The sequence below is a fragment of the Papio anubis genome, chromosome 15 (assembly GCF_008728515.1).
Source record: "Papio anubis isolate 15944 chromosome 15, Panubis1.0, whole genome shotgun sequence".
NCBI lineage: Eukaryota > Metazoa > Chordata > Mammalia > Primates > Cercopithecidae > Papio > Papio anubis.
Window position 1 is genome coordinate 59,094,017 of NC_044990.1, and position 22,547 is coordinate 59,116,563.

Consider the following 22,547-nt stretch of genomic DNA (forward strand, 5'->3'; position numbering starts at 1 on the left):
AATAGCAAGAGAGTTCCTATCTTAATTTTTTTTTTTTTTACAGGAAGTGAAATAATGTATACATTAAACATGTTGCTAAAAATAGCTAACTTTATAATATTTAAGATAATATCTCTTGTGTTGATAAAACATTCATTTAGAGTTTGGAAATTATTTGTTTTTAATTAAGTTCCCCTTCTGTTAATTTCCTATGAAGTAAAAAATAGAATTTAATTTAATTTTTACTGTAATGACATGTGTACTGTATTTCAGGTCTTATAAGACCATGTTTATCCATTCCTTAGTCTTTCCACCTGTCTACATGTCTGCTTTCTGCCCATCTGTCCTTCTATTTGTGTATCCATCTAACTATACATAGTGATATAGAGATATGCCTGAAATGTTATTCATATTAAACTTATAGGTGGTATAATTTATAGTAATACTTTTTTAGATGTTTGTACTTTTATGTATTGAATGCCTTTTGTCTTTTTTTTTCCCAAGACTATAAAATTTGAAATCTGAAAATGAAAGACAAATTTCTTGACCTCAAGTACCTTACAGAAGTTACATAGTATCACAAGTTCCGGTCATGTTTTAGTTTCTCTTCCATAATTTTAACATGCTGGAAAAAGAGATTTTGCAGGGAAGCAGTAAGATCTGTTAGACAGGAACCAGATCTAGTGTTTTTTTTTTTTGAGACAGAGTCTCACTCTGTCGCCCAGGCTGGAGTGCAGTGGCGCGATCTCGGCTCACTGCAAGCTCCGCCTCCCGGGTTCACGCCATTCTCCTGCCTCAGCCTCCCGAGTAGCTGAGACTACAGGCGCCCGCCACCTCGCCTGGCTAGCTTTTTGTATTTTTTAGTAGAGACGGGGTTTCACCCTGTTAGCCAGGATGGTCTCGATCTCCTGACCTCGTGATCCGCCCATCTCGGCCTCCCAAAGTGCTGGGATTACAGGCTTGAGCCACCGCGCCCGGCCCAGATCTAGTGTTTTATGGTTTGATAGAATACATGGAAATAATACGAGAAGAGACTGGGGGGAGAGGTAGAAGCATGTTTGAAACCACATAGTAATTCAGACCTTGAAAATAACTATTCTCTAAGGTTTCAAGTTCTCTTCACTTCACACCTAATTTCTCAGTGAATACATCCACATTTTGAGTCATTGGACTCAGGAAATCAAATTATTACTAGTCTGGTGATTAAATTGCTCTATCCATCTGCTAGTATATTGTCATTATTCTTTGAGCTTTGCTTGATGATAACAAAAATTGTAAGTCACTTGTATTAAATCCAGGCAATGATTGTATAAAATCTTGTACAAAAAAAATGAATGCTTGAACTTGTTTTTTTTTCTGTCTTAAAAGCAAAACAAAATATGAAATGCAATATAATCAAGTTTAATATTGGAGTATATTTTCAGAAATGGTGTTGTCCAAAGATGTCTCCACACAGCTGGACTTTTTCTTGGATGCTCTTTTGGTTGACATTGAATCCACAGAGATTTCTGGCTTCATGGATGGCCAAACACTGGTAAGGTCATGATGTTCATTTAATTAGTGTGACTGAGTCTACTCCCAGAATAATTTTAATGTTTTAAGTGCACTTGTCAATCTTCTTTATTCACTAAGAATCTTTGTTATTTTAGGATAGATTATTTCTAAAGTTACAGAACAATAATTGTGGTTATCATCTAAAAAAGTTATTCTAAGTTATTTGTATGATATACACAAAATGATATGGCTGAAATAAAAAATATGGTGAAGTTATATTAGAATCTTATTCTCCTTTGCTTGCTGTATCATTGTTAAATAATATGAAAAGCAGCCTCATTGTAAAACCAGCCTTTCCACTTTATTAATATAAACAGAATTAAGCTTTATTTTAAAAAATCTTTAAAATATTAAATATTTAACTACTTAATATCTTTAAAATATTAAAATATTATTTGAATGCTTCCTATTTATACAAGGTAACATGTAGAAGGTCTTTCCCCTCAAAGCATTTGCCATCTAGCACTGTTTCTCCACGTAAATAACACAAACATGCTTTTTTCAAGCTCTCATAGTATTTTGTATCTTTTTTCAGAGTTTATTCACTCTTCATGGTGTACTTATTTTTTAAATAATTTATTTAATGTCCACCTTTACGGCTAGACTCTAAACTCCATGTGGATGAAAAGAGTGTACCTTTTGTTAGTGTCATATTCCTAGCGCCTAACAGAGTGATGAGCACATCACTGACATTCTGCATAGAATTAATTACTGACTCATGCAGACTGTGCGAATTGTTACAAGAGGTACAATCTAAAGAAAGAGTATTAGGGAGGTATACATTCCTGTGTGGATTCTGTGTTCATTTGGAAAAGTTGGTTCAGATTTAAATGACTTGAAATTGGAAAAGAGAGAGTGGATAGGCCAAAAAAGAATAGCATGTTCAATGTTTTGAGGCAATTCAGGAGGAATAAATATTTATGAAACAGTGAATTACTCAGGACCACTAGAACCTGTGTTAGTCAGGAAGTGGGAGTGTGGGGTGGCAGTGAGACCTTGAAAAGAACACTTGAGTCAGATTATTAGAAAACTTAAGGAATTTTAGGTTTTTATTTAATAAATGTTGAGAAATTTAGGGGGATTGTATAATTTTGGTTAAGTGGCTAAAATAAATTACATTTTAGTCATATATCTTCCCAATTTAAAGAAAGAAAACATTGTTTAAAGGCAAAATAAACTTTTTTAAGATCAGAAACTGTAAGTTTTAGCCTTGGTAAGTAGAGTAACTTCCATAGTTCCTAGCATGTTTTAGGCATTGGGCATATATTCCTGATTAGATGTTCATTTGAATTTGTTAACTGAAATAATATTCTGAAAGTGATGAAGTGATTCGTGCTTTGTACAACAGGTAGGTAAGATATAGGTAACTAAGATAGATAAGAAGACAATAATTTAACAGTCATTAGATGAATAAAAATTAATATATACACATGAACAAAAAAACAATGCACACACTTAACCACACACATATAGACAGGAATATACACAGACATACCCACAGAAGTACACATTTGCACATACAAGTACATGCACACGTACACAAACACACACACAGACATCCACACACATATGTGAGAAAGACAATAGGTAAAATATTAGGATCATGCTGTAGAAAACACAGACAAAACTCACAGAATATCAAGGAAGATAATATCAGAAGGGCAGACAAAGAACAGATGGAAGATAATTTGCAACAAGTTAAAAAATAATGAGTTCATTCTGTGTGATGAAGGGTTCATCCTAAGCAGATTATCACATTGTAGGCAGATTTCCCAAACTCATATTGTGCATTGCCAAATACTTACCCATCACACACTACCTACACTAGAATCTGGGCCTGCGGACAGTTGGCATATATTTACCAAATATTATAATGTTTACTTTTTCCCTTACAAAATCAAATGCCTGTTTTAAAGAAAAGGAAAAATATAGAAAAACAAGAAACACAATCCATTGCCAGAACCCAACATTAAGTATACTAACAGTTGGGTTTTAAAAACATTTTCATTCTAATTTTTAAATCTATACAACAGGTGTTTCATGCCAACTTGTTGGGGCAGCGCTCTCTGAGGTGGGCGGCTTCACAAGTGTGGTCCACTCCAGGTTTTAGAATTTGCCACTTGTTAGAGCCCGGTCAGCCCGAGGTGAAGGAGGAAAAAACGGGAGGAAAATGGCGGCCAAGGCCGCACCGGCGGAGACAGCAGCGTACGCAGGGAGTGGGGCCCCCGCCAGGCCGGGCTGGGAATAGAATCTGTCCCCAGCAGCGAGGCTGGCACTGATCCCCTCCCAGTCATGGCCACTGAAGTGTCTGTGCCCAACCGTGAGGCCGACGCCCAGGAGCCCGCTCCTAAGGCAATGCCGCTGCTGCCGCTGCGGGGAGCTTGCCCCGCAGCCTGAAGGCAGAGGGGCCGGAGCTGGAGGCTGAGGGGAAGCTGTCGGAGAGAGTGACGGATCTGAGACAGCCACGCCTCTCAAGAGTCTGACCTTACCCGCCTTTGCCTGCCTTGCCTCCGAAGCATCCCAGCTCCTGAGGAATGCGAGGAGACTCGGTATGCCTCCTGCCGCAGCACCTGGGGACTCGTGCCGCCGTCGGGCAGGGGCGGCGAGGCGGGGACTTCTTGGTGTCGCAGCTGACCCCGGGCTCGGAGGTGCAGGTCACGCTGCATTGAGGACGTGCTCATCTTGTCGTCCTTCCTCGGGTAGACGCTCTTCTCCGGGGTCCTCGTGGATCTGTTCAAAAGAGACCATGAAACATTTGGTGCCATAGCCCAACTTTTGGTGGGAAACATATACAGCTCTTCTGGTGATGCTGTTTGGGCTCGCATCCCTGTGACAGTATTTCCCAAAAGGGACTATAAAGATAACCCGTAGCCATGTAGCTTCAACCTCATACATTCCAAGAAGGGATGGAAGTCAAGTGTGAAGTGAATGGTACTGTTCCCAGTGACCTTTTTCCTGCCCTACCTCGTGTGCTAAGCTTGCCTGAAAGCCTGTGGACTTCCAAAACATCACCTCTTTCCCATGAAGGACCCCCTTATCCTCCCTGCTCTATCAGAATCCATCTAACCAATCAGTACCTCAGCCCCCTCCTCAGAAAATTAAGCTACCCAAACGAAGATATTTGGGGAAGAACCCACTTCAATAATCCCATTAAACTGTGACCTAGGCAAGTCGTATGTGATAAATGTTTAAAAAAAAAAAATGCTGTTGTTGAAAATAAAATTAGAAAAGGTAGTAATGCAAGTGACTGCTAAATATGACAGTAAAAAACGGAGATATGAAAATGTACCTACTGTGAACAAAAAAGTAAAAACTGGCCATAAAGTGGATGGAAAAACCCAAAATGAAAGCCAGAGAAGAAATTCTGTGGTTATGGTTTCAAATACTGCTCACAGAAGAGGCAGAGTAGTAAATGTTTCTGCTCAGGTAGATAGGTCAAAAGCTCAGTTAAGTACTAAAAATCTGCTCCTAGAGTAAGAACATGGATCATGCAAAAGCTCAGGGAATTGTCAAAAATTGCCAAGGAAAAGGCATAAGAGAAGCAAACTGAAGCCTCTACTCCAAAAATGCACATTCGAAAGTCCATTTCATGGGTCAATATCAGAATCCTAGTCAGGTGCCCTTCTGCCCAGGTTTCATTTAAAAACACAGAGGTACAGGAATGAAGAAAATGACTCTTCTCTGAAGACAGGACTCGAGGAAGTGTGGAGTGCAGAGATGGTCCCCAACTCCAGTCTTGCTGCACCTCTATGCGCTCACCAGGTAAAGGCCTTCTGAAAATCAGAGTCCCTGAAAAGGCCGGGAAGAGGCCAGCAGTGAGAGGTTCAGGACCCAACTGAAATGCATGCTCCTGGTGAACTGGATGAACCATAGACATTGGACAAAAAGGGCAGCAAAAGCATTATCTTTGGACTTAAACCAAAAGATATCTGACACTTCCCATGCATCAGTGTGTAGCATTGATAGCATAGATGATTTGAAATCATCCAACTCTGAATGTAGCTCCTCGGAAAGCTTTCATTTTCCTCCAGGCAGCATGCATGCACCTTCCAAATCCTCACTTCCTTCTCGTCAAAGGAAGAGGAAAATTTCAGTAATTCCTTGAAAATGAATCTTCCAAAATTGTCTCTAAATGCATCATACCACATGGCAGGACCATATGTGTTGGGGACATTGTTTGGGCCAAGATACATGACTTCCCTTGGTGCCAGCTCCTGTTCTTACTAAAGATAACGGCCTTTTAGTCCTATAGGAGGACTGTATTTTATGGTTCAATTCTCCAGCATTTTTTTTCTCTCTTCTGTACCTTTCTCACTTTTTAGAAAACTTCCAGACACACTTGAATAAGAAGAGAAGGGGCCTGTATTGCAAGGCTATTACAGAGGCAGCTAAAACTGCCAAGCAACTGACCTCTGAAGTAAAGGCTCTGTTGACTGTTTGAAACATAAACACAGTAAGGTAGGCAAGACCATTGGAAGTCGTCATAGATTTTCAGTCTGTTTAGGAATAATTTCTACTACATAACTTGGCCAAATTGGAGAGAGATTGCACTGAATTGGCTATTTTAAAAAATACTTACCTTATAGCCATTTTTAGACTCAGAAGCTTAAACTGAACATGTAATCAAAATTTTGTCTTAAGGAAGTGAGATTTTAGGAATATTTTTCAGTTTTGAAGTCTAAAACCATTCCAAGGCATAGAAACCATAGCCTCAAATTGAAATTGAATTTTCGTGACGACTGTTACTTGTTATTTGTACCTAATACCGTGTGTGTGTGTGTGTCTATGTAAAGTATAGCCTGTGACTATGGAACATGGACACAGGCTGCATATTGGGGATTGCTGTAAGGGCTGGTGAAGTGCAGGAATAGTGTGGATATTTAACGACTACTTATTTTTAATGTATTTTTATTTCAGTAGCTTGAGGGGTACAATTGGTTTTTGGTTACATGGATGAACTGTGTAGTGGTGAAGTCTAGCATTTTATTGTGCTTGTCACCTGATTAGTGTACATCAAACTGTTGGGGTGATCAGACCCAACACCAGGTCGTGGGGGCAACAAAGTTAGGCAGAGTCAAGGAATTGAGAAAAAAGACAGTTTGAGAAGTAAAGTGGGACCAGGGGGCCATCACAATTGTGGAGGCTGCGAAGGCTCCAAGCTCTGGGAGTTCATGCTATTTATTGGTAATCCAACAAAGAAACAGGTGGTGAGAATGTGGTGGTCAAAAGGGCAGGTGCACGATCTACAGCTGTGATGGTTTAGCATTTATATGGAACATGTTCTGCTACTTGAGATAATGGGAATACAATTGATCCAGGAGCCTAGGAGGGCTAGAAGCAAGGAGCCAGCAAGTCTAGACACATTCCAGAGGACATTATGCAAGCCCTGCCTTAACTTTCTTCCCAACACTCAGCTTTTTCCCAACATCAAACCCAACATGCAGTTTTTCAGTTCTCATTCCCTACCACCTTACCCACTTCTGAGTCTCCAGTATCCATTATACCAGTCTATATGTCCTTGCGTACCCATAACCTAACTCCCACTTATGAGTGAGAACATGCTGAATCTGGTTTTTGATTCATGAATTACTTCATTTATAATAATGTCCTCAAGTTCCATCCAAGTTGTGCAAAGACATTTCATTCTTTTTTATAGCTGAACATGGTGTGTGTGTGTGTGTGTGTGTGTGTGTGTGTATATATACACACATCACATATTATTTATCCAGTCATCGGTTGATGGGCACTTAGGTTGGTTCTGTATCTTTGCAATTATGAATCACGCTGTGATAAACAAACATGTGCTGGTGGTGTCTTTTTGATACAGTGGCTTCTTTTCCTTTGGGTAGATAATAGTGGGATTGCTGGATCAAATGGTAGGTCTACTTTTAGTTCTTTGAGAAATTTCAATACGGTTTTCCATAGAGGTTGTGCTAATTTACATTCCCACAAACTGCGTGGAAGCATTCCTTTTTCCTCACATCAACACTAACATCTATTGTTTTTTAACTTTTTAGTAATGGCCATTCCAGTTGGGGTAAGGTGGTATTTTTACGCTTTAATTTGCATTTCCCTGATGATTATTGATGTTGAGGAGTTTTTTCATGTTTGTTGGCAATTTGTATATCTTCTTTTGAGGAATCTCTAGTCATGTTCCTTGCCTACTTTTAAATGGGATTATTTTGTTTTTCTCTTACTGATTTGTTTGAGATCCTTATAAGTTCTGGATATTTGTCCTTTGTCGGATACATTGTTTACAAACATTTTCTCCCATTCTGTGGGTTTTCTGTTTACTCTGATGATTTTTTTTCTTTTTCTATTTTTTTTTTTTTGCTATGCAAAAGCTTTTGTTTAATAGGCCCCATTTACTTATTTTTATTTTTGTTGCCTTTGCTTTTGGGGTCTTACTCATAAATTCTTTGCCTAGGCCAATGTCCAGAAGAGTTTTTCCTAGGTTTTCATCTAGAATTTTTATGGTTTTAGATCCTAAATTTAGATCTTTAACCCATCTTTAGTTAATTTTTTATGTGGTGAGAGATAAAGATCCAGTTTCATTCTTCAATATGTGGCTGTCCAATTTTCCCAGCACTGTTTATTGAATATAGTATCCTTTTCCCAGGTTATATTATTGTATGCTTTGCCAAAGATCAGCCAGTTGTAGGTGTTTGGCTTTATTTATTGGTACTCTATTATGTTTCATAGGTCTATGTAACTACTTTTATACCAGTACCATGCTGTCTTGGTTACTGTAGCCTTGTAGTATAATTTGAAGTTGGGTCATGTTATGCCTCTAGATTTCTTCTTTTTGCTTAGGATTTCTTTGGCTATTTAGGCTCATTTTTGGCTCCAGATGAATTTTGGGATTGTTTTTCTAAATCTGTGAAAAATACTATTGTTATTTAACATTTTTATTAGAATTGCATGAATCTGTAGATTGCTTTGGGAAGTATGGTCATTTTCACAATATTGATTCCCCCAATTTATGACCATGGGATGTATTTCCATATGTTTGTGTCATCTATGATTTCTCTCAGCAGTGTTTTGAAGTTCTCCTTATAGAGATTGTTCATCTCCTTAGTTAAGCATATTCCTAGGTATTTTATTTTTTTCTAAATATTGTAAAAGGGATTGAGTACTTGATTTGAATCTCAGCTATGTCATGGTTGGTGTATAGCAGTGCTACTAATTTGTACATTGATTTTGTAACCAGAGACTTTCGTGAAATCATTGATCAGATCTAGGAGTCTTTTGGAGAAGTCTTTAGGGTTTCTAGTTACAAGATCATATCATCAGCAAACAGACTTTGACTTTCTCTTTCCCAATTCTGAAGTCCTTTATTTATTTCTTTTTCCTGATAGCTCTGGCTAGGACTTCCAGTGCTATGTTGAATAGAAGTGGTGAAAGTGGGCATCCTTGTCTTGTTCTGGTTCTTAGGGGGAATTCTTTCAACTTTTCTATGTTCAGTATGATGTAGGCTGTGAGTTTTTTATATATGGATTTTATTATCTTCAGGTGTGTTCTTTCTGTGCCTAGTTTGTTGAGGATTTTTATCACAAAACAATGCAGGATTTTATTGAATGCTTTTTCTGCATCTACTGAAGTGATCATATGGTTTTTGGTTTTAATTCTGTTTGTATAATGTACTTAATTTATTATCTTGTGTATATTGAATCATCCATGCATCCCTGGAATGAAACCTACTTGATTATGAAGAATTACTTTTTTGATGTGCTGCTGGATTTAGTTAACTAGTATTTTGTTGAGGATTTTCGCATCTATATTTATCAGGGATATTGGTTTGTAGTTTCCATTTTTTGTTATCTCCTTTCCTGGCTTAGTATCAAGGTGATACTGGCTTCATAGAATGAGTTAGGGAGGATTCCATCCTTTTCAATCTTTTGGAATAGTTTCAGTAGAATTGGTACCAGTTTTTCTTTGAATGTCTGGTAGAGTTTGGCTGTGAACCCATCTGGCCCTGGGCTTTTTGTGTGTGTTTTGGCAGTTTGTTTTTTCAATTACTGATTTGCTCTCACTGCTTGTTATTTGTCTCTTCAGGATTTCTATTTCTTTCTGATTCCAGCTAAAGAGGTTCTAAATTTATCCATTCCTGCTAGATTTTCTAGTTTTGCATAGAGGTGTTTATGTATACTTGAATGACCTTTTGTATTTCTGTGGTGTCAGTTGTAATGTGTCCATTTTTATTTGTTGCGGGAAGTCAGGGACTCCGATGGGAGGGACTGGCTGAAGCCATGGCAGAAGAACATAAATTGTGAAGATTTCATGGACATTTATTAGTTCCTCAAATTAATGCTTTTATAATTTCTTACGCCTGCCTTTACTGCAGTCTCTGAACATAAATTGTGAAGATTTCATGGACACGTATCACTTCCCCAGTCAATACCCTTGTGATTTCCTATGCCTATCTTTACTTCAATGTCATAATCCCATCATCTTCATAAGCTGAGGAGTATGTATGTCGCCCCGGGACTCTGTGATAATTGTATTAACTGTGCAAATTGTTTGTAGAGCATGTGTGTTTGAACAATATGAAATCTGTGCACCTTGAAAAAAGAACAGGATAACAGCAATGTTCAGGGAACAAGGGAGATAACCTCAAACTCTGACTGCCAGTGAGCCGGGTGGAACAGAGCCATATTTCTCTTCTTTCAAAAGCAAATTGGAGAAATATCGCTGAATTCTTTTTCTCAGCAAGGAACATTCCTGAGAAAGAGAATGCGTCCCTGAGGGGAGGCCTCTAAAATGGCCACTTTGGGGGCAGCTGCCTTTTACGGTCGTAAACAAAGGGATGAAATAAGCCCCGGTCTCCCGTAGCACTCCCAGGCTTATTAGGATGAGGAAATTCCTGCCTAATACATTTTGGTTAGACTGGTTGTCTGTTCTCAAACCCTGTCTCCTGATAAGATGTTATCGATGACAATGCATGCCCGAAAGTTCATTAGCAATTTTAACGTCGCCCCATCCTGTGGTCCTGTAATCTTGCTCTGCCTCCATTTGCTTTGTGATATTTTATTACCTTTTGAAGCATGTGATCTCTGTGACCCACACCCTATTCGTACACTCCCTTTCCTTTTGAAAATCATTAATAAAACTTGCTGGTTTTACAGCTGAGGGAACATCACAGAACCTGCCGACATGTGATGTCTCCCCTGGACACCCAGCTTTAAAATTTCTGTCTTTTGTACTCTTTCCCTTTATTTCTCAGACCACCCAATGCTTAGGGAAATAGAAAAGAACCCACGTTGAATATCAGGGGTGGGGTTTCCCTGATATCTATTTCTCATTGAGTTTATTTGAGTATCTCTTCTATTCTTGGTTAACCTAGCTAGTAGTCTATCAATTTTGTTTATCCTTTCAGAGAACCAGCTTTTTGTTTCATTGATCTTTTGTATTTTTTTCTTTCAATTTCATTTAGTTCTGCTGTTATCTTTGATATTTATTTTCTTCTGCTAGCTTTGAGTTTGGTTTGTTCTTATTTCTCTAGTTCCTTGAGGTGTGACATTTGCTTGTCAGTTTGTCAGTTTGTGATCTTCCAGACTTTTTGATGTAGGCATTCCATGCTGTAAACTTTCCTCTTACCACTGTTTTTATTGTATCCCACAGGCTTGATAACTTTTGTCACTAGTGTCATTCATTTTGATAATTTTTAAAATTTCTATTTTGATTTTATTTTTAATCCAGAAATAATTTAGGAGCAGATTGTTTAATTTCCATGTACATGTATAGTTTTGAGGGTTTCTTTTCGAATTGATTTCTAATTTTATTCTGCTCTGCTCTGAGAAGATATTGGCTATTATTTCAATTTTTAAAAATTTATTAAAACTTGTTTTGCAACCCATCATATGATCTATCTTGGAGAATGTTCCATGTGCTGGTAAGAAGAATGTATAGTTCACAGTTCTTGGGTAAAGTGTTCTGTAAGTATCTGTTAGATTCCATTTGTTCTAGAGTGCAGTTTAAGTTCAGTATATCTTTGTTGACTTTCTGCCTTGATGATTTGTCTAGTGCTGTCAGTGGAGTGTCAAAGTGCTCCACTATTATTGTGTTACTGTCTATCTCTTTTCTTAGGCTTAGTAGTAATAGCTTTATGAATCTGGGAGCTCTACAGTTAGGTGCATATATAGTTAAGATTATTAATATATTTGTGTTGAATTGATCCTTTTATTATTATATGACTTTGTCTTTTTTTTTGCTTAAATAATTATTGTTGCTTTAAAGTCTGTTTTATCTAGGAATAGCAATTTCTGTCACTTTGGTTCATATTTGCATGAAATATCTTTTTCCACCCCTTTATCTTGAGTCTGTAAGGATCTTTTACATTTTAGATTTGTCTCCTGAAGATAGCAGATATTTGGTTTGTGATTCTTAAAAATCCATTCTGCTAATTTGTATCTTTTAAATTGAACATTTAGGCCATTTACATTCAATGTTAATATTAAGATGTGAGGTTATGTTCCAGTGATCATGTTGTTACCTAGTGACTTTGTTTCCTTCATTGTGTTATTGTTTTGCAAGCCGTTTGAATTTTATGCTTCCAGTGGTTCCATTCTGTTGTGTTCCAACCTTTTGTTTCAAGATACGTAACTCCTTTTAATGTTTATTGTAGGGCTAGTCGGGCATTGACAAATTCCCTCAGCCTTTGTTTGTTTGAGAAAGGCTATTTCTTCATCATTTATGACACTTAATTTTGTTGGATACAGAATTCTTGGCTGACAATTATTTTGTTTATGGAGACTAAAGATAGGACCCCAAATCCTTCCTAGGCTTGTAAGATTTCTGCTGAGAAATCTGTTAGTAGTTCGATAGATTTTCTTTTAAAGATTACCTGATATTTTTGTCTCACTGCTCTTAAAGTTATTTTCTTTACGTCGACTCCAGATAGTCTGATGATTATATGCCTTGGTGATTTCTCTTTTTTTTTTTTTTTGCAACGAATCTCCTAGAAATCATTTGAGCTCCTTATATTTGAATGTCTAAATCTCTAGCAAGATCCAGTAAATTATACTCGATTATTATTTCAAATAGGTTTTCCAAACTTTTTGCGTTTTCTTCTCCCTCGGGAACATGTATAATTCTTAGGTCTGGCCAGTTTACATAATTCCATATTTCTTGGAGACTTCATTCACTTATTTTCAATATTTTTTAAAAAAATTTTTGTCTGGTTGAGTTAATTCAAAAGCCTCATCTTTGAGCTCTGAAATACTTTCTTCTACTTGGTTTAGTTTGTTTTTAAAACTTTCCACATCATTTCATAGTTTCCTAAATGTGTCTTTCATTTCCAGAAGTTCTATTTCTTTTTCTCTGAAATATCTATTTCTTTAAGAAATTTTTCATTCATATCCTGAATTGTTTTAAATATTTTTAATGTTGACTTTCACCTTTCTCTATATCTCCCTAAGTAACTTAATAACCTTTTGAATTCTTTATCTGGTATTTTAAATATTTCATCTTTATTTGGATCCACTGCTGGAGAGTCCAGAAAGATAATTCTGGTAATGTGAAAAACAGGGTTCTGTAACATCCCCTGAAGATCACACTAACTCACCAGCAATGGATGCACTAAGCTTCACAAATATGCTAAAGGATTAACTGAGAGTGACAAAACCAACATTTAAAATATGGATACAGTGGCTCACTCCTGTAATCCCAGCACTTTGGGAGGCCAGGTGGGTGGATTGGATCACAAAGTCAAGAGATCGAGACCATCCTGGCCTCATGGTGAAACCTGGTCTCTACTAAAAATACAAAAATTAGCTGGATGTGGTGGCACATGCCTGTAGTCCCAGCTACTTGGGAGGCTGAGGCAGGAGAATTGCTTGAACCCAGGAGGCAGAGGTTGCAGTGAGCCGAGATCCTGACACTGCAAGACTCCATCTCAAAAATAAATAAATAAATAAATACACTATTGTTTATTTAAACACATATAAATATAATCAATTCTATAGTGACACATAAAATACTTCTATGTGTATTCTCAGTAAGAAGGGTGAAAAACTCTTTTCTCTGTTTACATAGGCTCTGGCTTGGAGTAGGGAGGATAGTGGGATGCTAAAGACAGTACCTGAGTTAAGATTATTAGGATCTGATATGCAGGGTAGGTTTGATTGTAACAATTTCTCTCTCTTTTTTTTTGTTTTCATCTGAGAATACCTTGATTTTTCTTCCAGTCCTGAAAAATATTTTGCTGACTATAGAGTTCTGGGTTAGTAGTTTATTTTTTTTTCAGTTCTTAGAAAATGTGTCACTTCCTTCTAACCTCTGTGGTTTCTGATAAAAAAATCCATTGTAATTCAAATTATTTTTCCCTAAAGTGTAGTTTCTGTCTCATTGCTTTCAAGATTTTTCTTTGTCTTTATTTTCCAAAGTTTGAGCATTATGTGTTTTGCTGTGATTTCTTTGAGTTATACTGTTGTCATTCATCCAGCTTCTTGATTATGTAGATTTATTTCTTTTGCCAAATTTGGAAATATTTTTCACATATTTCTTTAAGTTTTTAGTTCCACATTCCTTATTCTCTTCCCCTAGAACTCTGATGACACAAATGTTAGCTCTTTTCTTTTTGTCCCACAAGTCCCTCTGACTGTGTTTATTTTATATTTTTAGTATATTTTCTTTCTGTTGCTCACATTTGACAATTTATATTTTCTATCTTCAAGTCCATTAGTTGTTTTGTCTTCCCTCTCCATTTTGTTTTTGAACACATCCATTTATATTTTTAAAAACAATCATATTTTTCATTTCTTAAATTTCTATCTAGTATTCTTTATATCTTCTCTCTCTTTGCTGAGATGTCCTTTTTTTTTTTTCTGCTGAGTCTTTATGTGTTTTAATTGGTCGAAGCATGTTCATAATTGCATATTGAAGCAATTTTATAATGATTGCTGTAAAGTCTTTGTCAGTTAATCCTAATATCTCTCTCATCAGCATTGACTTCTATTAATATTTTCTTCATTCACTTTGATAATTTTCTAATTCTTAAAGTAATCAGTGACTTTTGTTTGAAACTTGGAAGCTTTTGTTATTATGTATGATACTCTGGATCTTATTTAAATCTTTGTTTTAGCTGACTTCTTTGACACCACTCTTTCAGGGGACAGTTGGAGAGGGGGAATCAATGCTGTTGCTTTGTAAGTGCTGTTAGGTGAGAGAGGAAATCTAGGCTCCCTACTCAGCCTAATAACATCTGGGGAAAGTTTCTCATTACTGCTGGGCAGAGATGGGAATTCTGGCTCCCCAAGTGAAATCCACTCATACTTTTCTGGCTAAGATGGCTAGGAGTGCCTCTTTACTGCTCCCACATTCCTCTACTGACACCGTGGAGAGAGTGACCTCATTTGTCAAGGAGGTGGTGAGAATACTGACTCTCCACTAACCCCTTCAGGCACCACCCTCAGCAGATAGAGGAGGGGACACCTTATTATTACTATTAATAGATGGGAGTAGATAGCCAGATTCTTCTCTCTGACTTTGTTGATGAGGAAGGGGATAAGACTACCATTTTTCTTTTGACGTTTGGCTTGAGTCAAGCAGTTATTGCTGAAGGTGTCTTGCTAAGTTGCCCATTCTGTTTTTTTTCTTTTCTTTTCTTTTTTTTTGTTGTTGTTATTGGTGTTGTTTTGTTTGTTTAGGAAGAGTAAGATTTTTCTGTGGCTTTCATTTTATTTCACTTTTCCCGTGTCTGTTGGATTGCCAGCTTCTTCAGCTCCAAGTCTGGGATACATGTGAGGAACTCACCATCATGGTGTTCTTTGCGTCCTTATGTTCCTAGCTGCTAGCTGTTCTGACTTTTTTTTTTCCTATTTATCAGGCTTGCTCTGTTTGCTTTTGTGTAACAATGCCAGGGTTTTTAGTTGTACATTGTGGAAGAATAGGGAAATGTTTGCCTACTCCATTTTCTCACATGACAGAATTGGGCAAATAGATTTTGAGAAAAGAATTTGAGTTTATTAATGGAAAAGCAGAAGGCTGAAAAGTTACTTAGTCTGAATGTCAATTGAAACTCTGTGCAGAGATTGGTAATCAGTTATCTTCATTTTCACTCAGAATTATCAAGAAACATACTGAAAGCTGTATATTAAATCACAGTAACAATTATCTGACCAGTTTCTTTAAGAGGAATTTGTTAAATAGTCTTTGTCAGCAATTCCTACAAATAGAACAGGTTTTCATTGGATTCTGCTTAAATAATCCAAATCAAGTTGTAACTTGAAGAAGACTTTTAAGATATTTTTCAATCCTTTATTGATATAGGTAATAATAAATCTCTTAACATGTTATAAGTGTTAAATAGGCATTTAGTTGCTTTACTGAAGATCTTCTGTGTGGGTAACATTGCCTTTAAAGTATAATTTTAAAGGCAACTTGAGTTTATTTTATTTCCTTATATTTCTTTCAAAGGGTAAATAGTTCCAGCCCTAGAATAGAAATGCATAATTTCCTGGGACTCCTCAGATGAGTAGCCAAAGGGAGAACTGCTTGACTACATAAAATTTAACATATTTTTAAGCAAAATCATACATATCCAAATGTGGGTTCTGGCAGTTTGGGATGTCATGTCACTATGAGGAATTCCCAAAGGGACTCTGAAACGCTCATGGAATTACTGTGTTACAGCAGTAAACACAGTAGGCATAATTTCTCTATAGTCATAACAAAGTATGATCTGTGTGATATACTTTGTGTAGTAAGTAATACGAGTGTAATATAACAAGACTAATTTTGCTTAATTTTTAACTGCACCATGTGATAAAATATAGCCAAATTGTAATTATTTTCATGAAAATATAGATAAATTCCAACATTTAAAAAGCCTGTAATTTGTTGTAAATTTTGAAGCTATGCATGTGATGTGTTCTTGTTTATTATATATAATCAATTATGAGAAAGTTAAAAAATAACCAAATATTCTAGGAAATAATTGTCTTTTTGTGTGTGAAGAAACCAATCATCCAAAAAAATATTTCCAAGAAATATGTCCTGCCATGTTAAACTAAGCATTTGCATTGTTTAATTCAGTAGTTGCAAATCCCAGGTTCATGGACCGAGATTCTATCTGTTGGTGCACCTTAATCTGCTACTGTGTTCCACAGTTATTGAATATACCCTTATCTGACATCGTCCCTTAGAAAATGCAGCTTGTGAACACCAGATGAGAAAATATACTTGAATAACAGGAAAATCTAAATCTACTCATACTGGACCAGTAACACTAATTTTATTTTTTATGTCGAGAAAATTTGCACAATTAAATGGAATAGCTGAGGTTTGTATAAATGGTAAATACAATGAGACACTTAACAAAGTCTCTGGTCCTAATCTGTTATAGGCATCTGCCCCCAGAACACATCCACTTGTGTAAGATACTGTTTGCTTAAGTTAGTATCCAAAAGTGTAATACTATCCTTTTTAAAATTTTCCACATTATGTATATTTTCACTTTGCCTAACCCACTTGGCCTTAACTCACAGTTTAAATTAATATTCATTGAGCACATATACTGTCTAAGACAGTGTACTATTTCTACAAGACATATAGGGATGAAGTACACGCAAAGCCTGACTTCAAGAATTCCAGTAAGTGAGCCTCCAAACCCCACACCACCTTAGTGTACATTTATCTCTCATTCTAAACACAAAATGAAAGGAACCAGGAAAAATGAAAATCTATTAGCACTAAGAGAAGAGGCTACGCAATAGCTGAGTAGGTCTGGGTAAAGAAGCTGTTTTGGATTGATGAGAATGAGCCCAACTGATTCCCTTACAAGAAAGTCTAAACCACAGATCTTGTTTTAATCGTTCTGATAGCCTCGGGGGATTCCTAACTAGGGAATCCTAAACCCCTAATGAAATACTTTCTTAGACTGAAATGATGTTGAGCCCTGAATGGGTAATGCCATTAGGCTTGAGAATCTATTTGTTGCCATAGCCCATTACCAAGTGAATAATTGTGCAAGGGAGAATCACAAACACAGCTTGGAAGGAAAAAGGAGAAAAAAATAAAGAGAAAGGACACAAGTTATGTCCTTAACTTGACTAGTAGAACCTCAGAGGAAATATTCTTGGTGGTGTGAAATCTTAGACATTTTTTACTTCTTTGGTTAATTCCTAGGTATTTAATTTATGTGTGGCTATTGTAAATGGTATTTTAAAAAAATTCTTTTTCACATTGTTCACTGTTGGCATATAGAAATGTTATTTATTTTTGTATGTTGATTTTGTGTCCTGCAACTTTATCAGTTCTAGTAAGTTTCTTGTGGAGTCTTTTGAGTTTTCTAAATATAAGATCATATCACCTGCAAACAAGGATAATCAACTTCCTCCTTTCCACTTTGAATGCTCTTTCTATCTTTCTCTTGTCTGATTGCTTTGGCTAGGATTTCCAGTACTATGTTGAATAACAGCGATGACAGTGGTATACTTGTGTTTCAGGTCTTAGAGGAAAGGCTTTTAGTTTTTCTCCATTCAATGGGATACTAGCTGTGAGTCTGTTATATGTAGCTTTTATTATGTTAAAGTATGTTACTTCTAACCCCAGTGTTTTGAGGGTTTTTATCTGAAGGGATGTTGAATTTTATCAAGTGCTTTTTCATCATCAATTTAAATGCTCATATGGGTTTTGGTCCTTAGTACTGTTGATGCAATGTATCATCACATGACTGATTTGTGTGTGTTGAACCATCCTTGCATCCTAGGGATAAATCCCTCTTGGTTGTGATGAATGATCTTTCTAATATGTTGTTGAATTTGGTTTGCTAGCATTTTGTTGAGGGTTTTTGCATTAGTATTCATCAGATATATTGGCCTGAAGTTTCTTTCTTTTTTTTTTTCTTTTTGATATGTCTTTGTCTGGTTTTGGTATCAGGGTAGATACCAAATTCATAGAATGAATTTGGATGTATTCCCTCTTTTTCAATTTTTCAGAATAGTTTGAGTAGGATTGATATTGGTTCTTCTTTAGATGTTTGGTAGAATTCAGCAGTGAAACCATTAGGTCTTGGGCTTTTCTTTACTGGGAAACATTTTATTATGGCTTCAATCTCATTATTTGTTATTGGTCTGTTCAGGTTTTGTATTTCTTCTTGATTCAATCTTGGTAAGTTGTATGTATATAGGAATTTGTTCATTTCTTCTAGATTTTCCAATTTATTGGCATATAGTTGCTCATAGTAGCCAATAATAATACTTTGAATTTCTTCAGTATCAGTTGTAGTGTCTCCTTTTTCATTTCTGATTTTATTTATTTGGGCCTTCTCTCTTTTTTACTTAGTCTGGTTAAAGGTTTGTCAATTTAGTTTAACTTTTCAAAAGTACAACTTTGTAACAATTTTATCTTTTGTTTTGTATTTTTTTCAATTTCATTTATTTCTGCTCTGATCTTTATTATTATTTTTTTTCTCCTACTAGTTTTGGGTTTGGTTTGTTCTCGCTTTTGTAGTTCTTTAAGATACATCATTAGATTGATTTTTTGAAGTTTTTCTTATTTTTTTGTTGTAGGCACTTGTAGGTACAAACTTCCCTCTGAGTACTGCTATTGCTGTATTCCATCGGTTTTGGTATATTGTGTTTTCTTTATCATTTGTTTTTAGACATTTTTCAATTTTCTTCTTAATTTTTTCATTGATCCACTGGTCATTCAGGAGAATATTGTATAATTTCCATGTATTTATATATTTTCCAAATTTCCTGTTATTAATTTCTAGTTTTATTTCATTGTGGTCAGACAATAGGCTTGATACATATATTTTTAATGTTTTAAGACTTGTTTTATGACCTAATATATGGTCTATCCTGCAGAATGATCCATGTGTTGAGGAAAAGAATGTTTATTCTGCAGTCCTTGGATGAAATGTTCTGTAAATATCTATTAGATCCATTCGGTTTATAGTGCAGATTATGTCTGATGTTTCTTTGTTGATTTTCTGTTTGAAAGATCTGTCCAATGCTGAAACTTGAGGGTTGAATTCTGTAGCTATTATTGTATTGGGGACTATCTCTCTCTTTACCTCTAATAATATTTCTTTCTTTTTTTTTTTTTTTAAGAGACTGATGTTTATTTTCTATCAACCATTTTTCCATGTTGCTTAAGAGCCCGTGCAAGAACAGCTTAAGACCATTCAGTGGTTGCTCCTACCCATTCAGTGGCCTGAGCAGTGGGAGCTGCAGACCAGTCTTCCGTGGCAGGCTGAGCACTCCAGTCTTCAGTAGGGAACTGCTGAATAGGCACAGAGGGCACCTGCACACCTTCAAACCAGTCTGCAACCTCAGGCTGAGTAGCAGTGAACTCAGGAGCTGGAGCAGTCCATTCACCCTGAAATTCCTCCTTGGTCACTGCCTTTTCAGCAGCAGCCTGCTCTTCTTTTTCAATCTCTTCAGGATCTCTATAGAAGTAGAGATCAGGCATGACCTCCCACGGGTGTTCACGGGAAATGGTGCCACGCATGCGCAGAACTTCCCGAGCCAGCATCCACCACATCAAACCCACTGAGTGAGCTCCCTTGTTGTTGCATGGGATGGCAATGTCCACATAGCGCAGAGGAGAATCTGTGTTACACAGAGCAATGGTAGGTAGGTTAACATAAGATGCCTCCGTGAGAGGCTGGTGGTCAGCCCTGGGGTCAGTAACCACAAGAAGCCGTGGCTCCCGGAAGGCTGCCTGGATCTGGTTAGTGAAGGTTCCAGGAGTGAAGCGGCCAGCAATTGGAGTGGCTCCAGTGGCAGCAGCAAACTTCAGCACGGCCCTCTGGCCAGTATTCCTGGAGGATATAACATTGACATCAGCAGGGTTTTCAATGGCAACAATGGCACGAGCCACCAGCAGAAGCTTCTCCCAGGTCCTCTTCAGATTTATGATGTAGATGCCATCACTTTTCCTTTTATAGATGTACTGCTCCATCTGGAAGTCAAGATTGGTGCCACCTAAGTGGGTTCCTGCTGCAAGGAACTTAAGGACATCCTTCTCCTTCATTTGCAGGACATCAAGGGCTCCGGACATTGTGAAAGTTTCCCTTTAAGTTACGACGGGAATCCAGAACAACGCCATATGGACCCCTCTGTAGGTAGCGCGGAAAGGACCTCTAATAATATTTCTTTTATACATCTGGGTGCTCTAGTTTTGGGTACATGTATATTTAGAATTGTTATATCCTCTTGCTGTAGTGACATTTTTACCATTATATGGTGATCTTCTTTGTCTCTTCTTGTAATTTTTGTCTTGAAGTCTATTTTGTCTGATGTAAGTATGGCTACTCCTACTCTTATTTTTGGTTTCCATTGGCATGGAATATCTGTTTGTATCCCTTTATTTTCAGTTTCTGTGTGTCTATATAGGTGAAATGTATTTCTCATAGACAGCAGATCAATGGGTCTTGTTTTTTTTATTCAGTCAGTATATGTATTTTGATTAGAGAGGTTAGTCTATTTACATTCAATGATACTGATAAGGACTTACTTTTGCCATTTTATTGTTTTCTGGTTGTTTTGTGGTCTTCTCTTCCTTGTTTCTTTCCTTCTTGTCTTCCTGTGGTGAAGGTGATTTTCTCTAGTGATATGATTTAATTTCTTGCTTTGAAAATTTGTGTATCCATTATGTTTCTTTTTTGGTTTGAGGTTGCCATGAGGCTTGCAAATGCTCTTATAACCCAATATTTTAACCTGATAACAACTTGACACTATTTGCATAAACAAACAAGGAAAAAGAACACTAATAAAAACTCCATGCCTTAGTTTTATTTATTTATTTATTTATTTATTTATTTATTTATTTATTTATTTATTTATTTGAAGACGAGTCTTGCTCTGTCATGAGCTGGAACACAGTGGCGTGATCTCGGCCTCCTGCAACCTCCAGCCTCACACTGGGTTCCAGAGTGATTCTCCACCTCCAGCCTTCTGAGTAGCTGGGATTATAGGCATTAGTCACCACGCCTGGCTAATTTTTGTATTTTTAGTAGAGACTGGTTTCACCATGCTGGTCAGGCTGATCTCAAACTCCTGACCCCATGATCTGCCCACCTCAGCCTCCCGAAGTGTTGGGACTACAGGCATGAGCCCCCATGCCTGACCCCATGACTTAATTTTATCCCCTTGCTTTTTAGCTTGTTGTTGTTTCTATTTATATCTTATTGTATTGACTGTGTCTGGAAAAGTTATTGTAGTTATTATTTTTGATTGGTTCATCATTTAGTCTTTTTACTTAAGAGTAGTTTATATACCACAGTTATAGTGTTATAATATTCTGTGTTTGTAAAATACAAAATTCTGTGTACTTACTATTACCAGGAAGTTTTGTACCTTCAAGTGATTACTTATTGCTCATTAATGCCTTTTTCTTTCTGATTGAAGTACTCTTTTTAGCATGTGTTATAGGACAGGTCTGGTATTGGTGAAATCCCTCAGCTTTTGTTTGTCTGGGAAAGTCTTTATTTGTCCTTCATGTTTGAAAGATACTTTCACTGGCTATACCATTCCACAGTAAAAGCTTTCTTCCTGCAGTACTTTAAATATGTTATGCCACTCTCCTGGCCTGTAAGTTTTCCAGTGAAAAGTCTGCCATTAGACATATTGGAGTCATTGTGTATTAGTTGTTTCTTTTCTCTTGCTGCTTTTATAGTCAATCCTTTCTTTATCCTTTACCCTTGGGAGTTTGATTATTAAATGCCTTAAAACAGTCTTCTTTGGGTTAGGTCTGCTTGATAGTCTATAACTTTCTTGTACTTGGATATTGATATATTTCTCCAGGTTTGGGAAGTTCTCTGTTACTGTCTTTTCTTTCTACCCCTATCTCTTCCTCTACTTCCTCTTTAAGGCCAATAACTCCTAGACTTGCCCTTTTGAGGTTATTTTCTAGATCTTGTAGGCTGGCTTCATTGTTTTTTATTTTATTTTATTTTTTGTCTCCTCTGTATATTTTCTTTTTCTTTCTTTATTTTATTTTATTTATTTATTTAATTTTTGAGACAGGGCCTTGCACTGTCACCCAGACTGGAGTGCAGAGACACG

General features: G+C 36.7%; 1 protein-coding gene, 1 long non-coding RNA gene and 1 pseudogene across 2 annotated transcripts in view; 2 read left to right on the plus strand and 1 right to left on the minus strand.

Annotated features, from left to right (window-relative positions):
* The first annotated feature begins 917 nt into the window (after positions 1–917).
* The window catches only part of LOC101019605, a 187,832-nt gene continuing 166,202 nt past the window's right edge, over positions 918–22,547 (plus strand). The window contains exon 1 of the long non-coding RNA XR_002518445.2: positions 918–1,513. This is a non-coding gene — a long non-coding RNA (uncharacterized LOC101019605). The remainder of the gene's footprint in view (positions 1,514–22,547) is intronic.
* On the plus strand, positions 4,407–20,601 carry LOC110740411 (annotated as a pseudogene).
* On the minus strand, positions 19,588–20,612 carry LOC101018782 (40S ribosomal protein SA-like). The gene has a single exon (XM_003913978.4). It carries the CDS (start codon positions 20,539–20,541, stop codon positions 19,654–19,656), a length of 888 nt encoding a protein of 295 aa, XP_003914027.2. The 5' UTR covers positions 20,542–20,612; the 3' UTR covers positions 19,588–19,653.

Excerpts from the sequence above, each read along its gene's own strand:
- LOC101018782 (XM_003913978.4), bottom strand. The coding sequence starts at position 20,541 with ATGTCCGGAGCCCTTGATGTCCTGCAAATGAAGGAGAAGGATGTCCTT.